The 2356-nt window shown below is 48.2% G+C and overlaps 1 protein-coding gene across 1 annotated transcript in view; it reads left to right on the top strand.

The window, feature by feature from the left end:
• Nucleotides 1–2356, top strand: part of TK2 (thymidine kinase 2, mitochondrial) — a 27773-nt gene that overhangs the window by 12405 nt on the left and 13012 nt on the right. Inside the window, exon 5 of the mRNA XM_023523554.1 lies at nucleotides 596–669. Within this exon, the coding sequence (XP_023379322.1) occupies nucleotides 596–669 (74 nt within the window). The remainder of the gene's footprint in view (nucleotides 1–595; nucleotides 670–2356) is intronic.

The following is a 2356-nucleotide window of genomic DNA, read 5'->3' as shown; positions in this document are numbered from 1 at the left end:
TGTGAACAAAGGGAAAGGCCATCTGAAGGGTGTGAGCACCCTGGCAATCCTTCCCAGTTTCCAAAGGGCCATAGTGATCCCCAACTAACCCTGTGACGAAGCAGCAAAGTTGGCAGGTCTGGCATCCTTGTGGGGTTCCAGAAAGCCAGACCCTGAGGCACTGATGGCACAGTCCTTGGAATGTCACGTGAACCACAGCCCTCTCTGGGCTCTACCTTAAGCATTCATATCCCACCACTTAAGCAAAAGCACCTTATTTAGGTTCGTAGAAATCACCATACTTTGCATTTGACACCATTTTGCTGGACAGCACTTGGCAGCCTTTCTAAGCCCTTCCCCAAACCCACAACCCACCTGAGCCTTACCTCTCTTCTCCTGCTGAGCCCTCAGCCCCAGCATTGCTGCATGGGCCACTTGGAGATTCAGGGTGTGGGAGGGTCTAGGCTGAGGGAGAAACACAGCTGAGCCTGATGTTGGCCTCTTGATTCTTGTTTTCAATATGGGCCATAGGCTGGGGGAGCATAGACATTCTTTGAGCCTTCCTGACCTCTTCCTCTTTGCCTGAGTTAGTGAATCATTTTTTGTTCTCTTTTAGACGTCACCTGTACGGTTGATGGAGCGGTCGATTCACAGTGCAAGATACATTTTTGTAGAAAACCTATATAGAAGGTACCATAGTTTATATCATTGATAATTTATTAAACCATTAATTTGTTAGAAATGAAATTGGAATGTGTTTATCTGGTTGACAGATACTGAGTACCTACTGTGTCGTATCAGTTATCTCTTGCCACAGTAATGCTATGTAACAGCCATATGTAACAACCACAAAACCTCAGTGACAGACAACTTTCTGCACCTATTATTGTTCAGTCATCTAGGGTGGTCAGCCAGGCGGCTCTGCTGACCTTGACTTGCATTGATGATATGTCTTTGGGTTGGTTGATCTAGGATGGCCCTGGCAAGAATGTCGAGGTGGCTCATCTCTCTCATTCTCCTCCTGCAGTTAGCAAGCTAGCCTGGGCATTTACTTCTCATGGCAGAGGGCAGAAGCACCTATGGAAATGCATGAATGCTTTTTCAGGCCTTGACTTCATATTTGCTAACATCCTGTTAGCCAGAGCAGGTCACACACCCAACTCTAAGAATTGGGAGGGCCCTGTGCGTTACATGGGAAAGTGGGAAGATAGGAGGAGGATGAAGATTTGGAGCAACTAGAGCAATCAGTCTCTCACAGCGCATGCTATTTGTTATGGCTTTCACTCAAAACTGTCTTTTGCCCTCATGGGGGCAGACTCTCATTGACATAGTTGAAGAGGACTTCTGGTGGCCCACATTGCTGAGGCCTGGACTTTTCATTCCTGTACTCAGTTGACTGCTGATTTTTAGGGGTTTTGAGGAAATGGGCTGCAGGCTAGGGTCTGAAGCTTCAGCTTCTTCCATGCCCCTCCTTTCTTGGTAGCTGTGTGCCTGGCCTCCCTCTCTTTGCCAGGCTCCCACATTACTGCTCCCTGCTTTGAGCTTTGGAGTTCCCGCTTTCACTCCCTTGCAGAATTGGTCCTGATATCTGCCTTGTACTCTCTACGTGCCGGCTCCCCATTCCTTCTCATTTACAGCTATCCTGAGTATCACCTTTCCTAACCCTCCTCAGCCACCTGGTCTAGATGGGTCAGTCAGGCCCCTTATTATTCTTAATTACTACTGTCTTGGTTTTCTTCGTAATATTTAAGACAACTTCTGATTAGGTTGAACCATATGAAATGTTTAATTTTGACGAATTTTGACCTGCAAAAGTGGCAATTTCATGTGATTTTACTTAGTATACATTTATTTGTTTAATTGTCTATTGTGTGTCCCTCCAACTAGCCTTAAAGCTTCTTTGGGACAGGGACCACTTCTGGTTTACTTCCCTAGCTCGGACCCAGCACAGAGCTGGCACCTGGTCGATACTTATTAACTACTATATTGTTGAGTAACGAGACCTGCAGTTATTCTTTGGTCTCCAGCCCTACTTGTTCCCCAGGCTCTGGTCCCAGCTCTTTCATACCCCTTCCTCTGAGAGGGCTGCGAAAAGGCTTCTCCCCTGGGTACTAAGCTGCCATGGATCAGTCCCTTGAGCCTGTGTGGCCCCAGGATGAGAGCCTCTGCCCTCACCTACTCCAAGCATTAGAGCATCATGCCCTGGGGTCAGGGACAGCAGCCAGGGCAAGTCCTGACTATAGCTTTGTGTGCTCTGGTCTCCCAGCAGGTGGCATTCCTGATGCTGGAGGCCCATCCTCCCCCAGCTGCCTGGGTTTCCAGACAGGCTGAGATGTCCACTGGTTGGTTTCTACAGTCCTTCACTGTCCTCTGCCCC

This window comes from Pteropus vampyrus, unplaced genomic scaffold (assembly GCF_000151845.1).
Source record: "Pteropus vampyrus isolate Shadow unplaced genomic scaffold, Pvam_2.0 Scaffold394, whole genome shotgun sequence".
NCBI classification, from domain to species: domain Eukaryota; kingdom Metazoa; phylum Chordata; class Mammalia; order Chiroptera; family Pteropodidae; genus Pteropus; species Pteropus vampyrus.
Note: the sequence above shows the minus strand (reverse complement) of the source record. Positions and strands in the feature narration are given on the sequence as shown.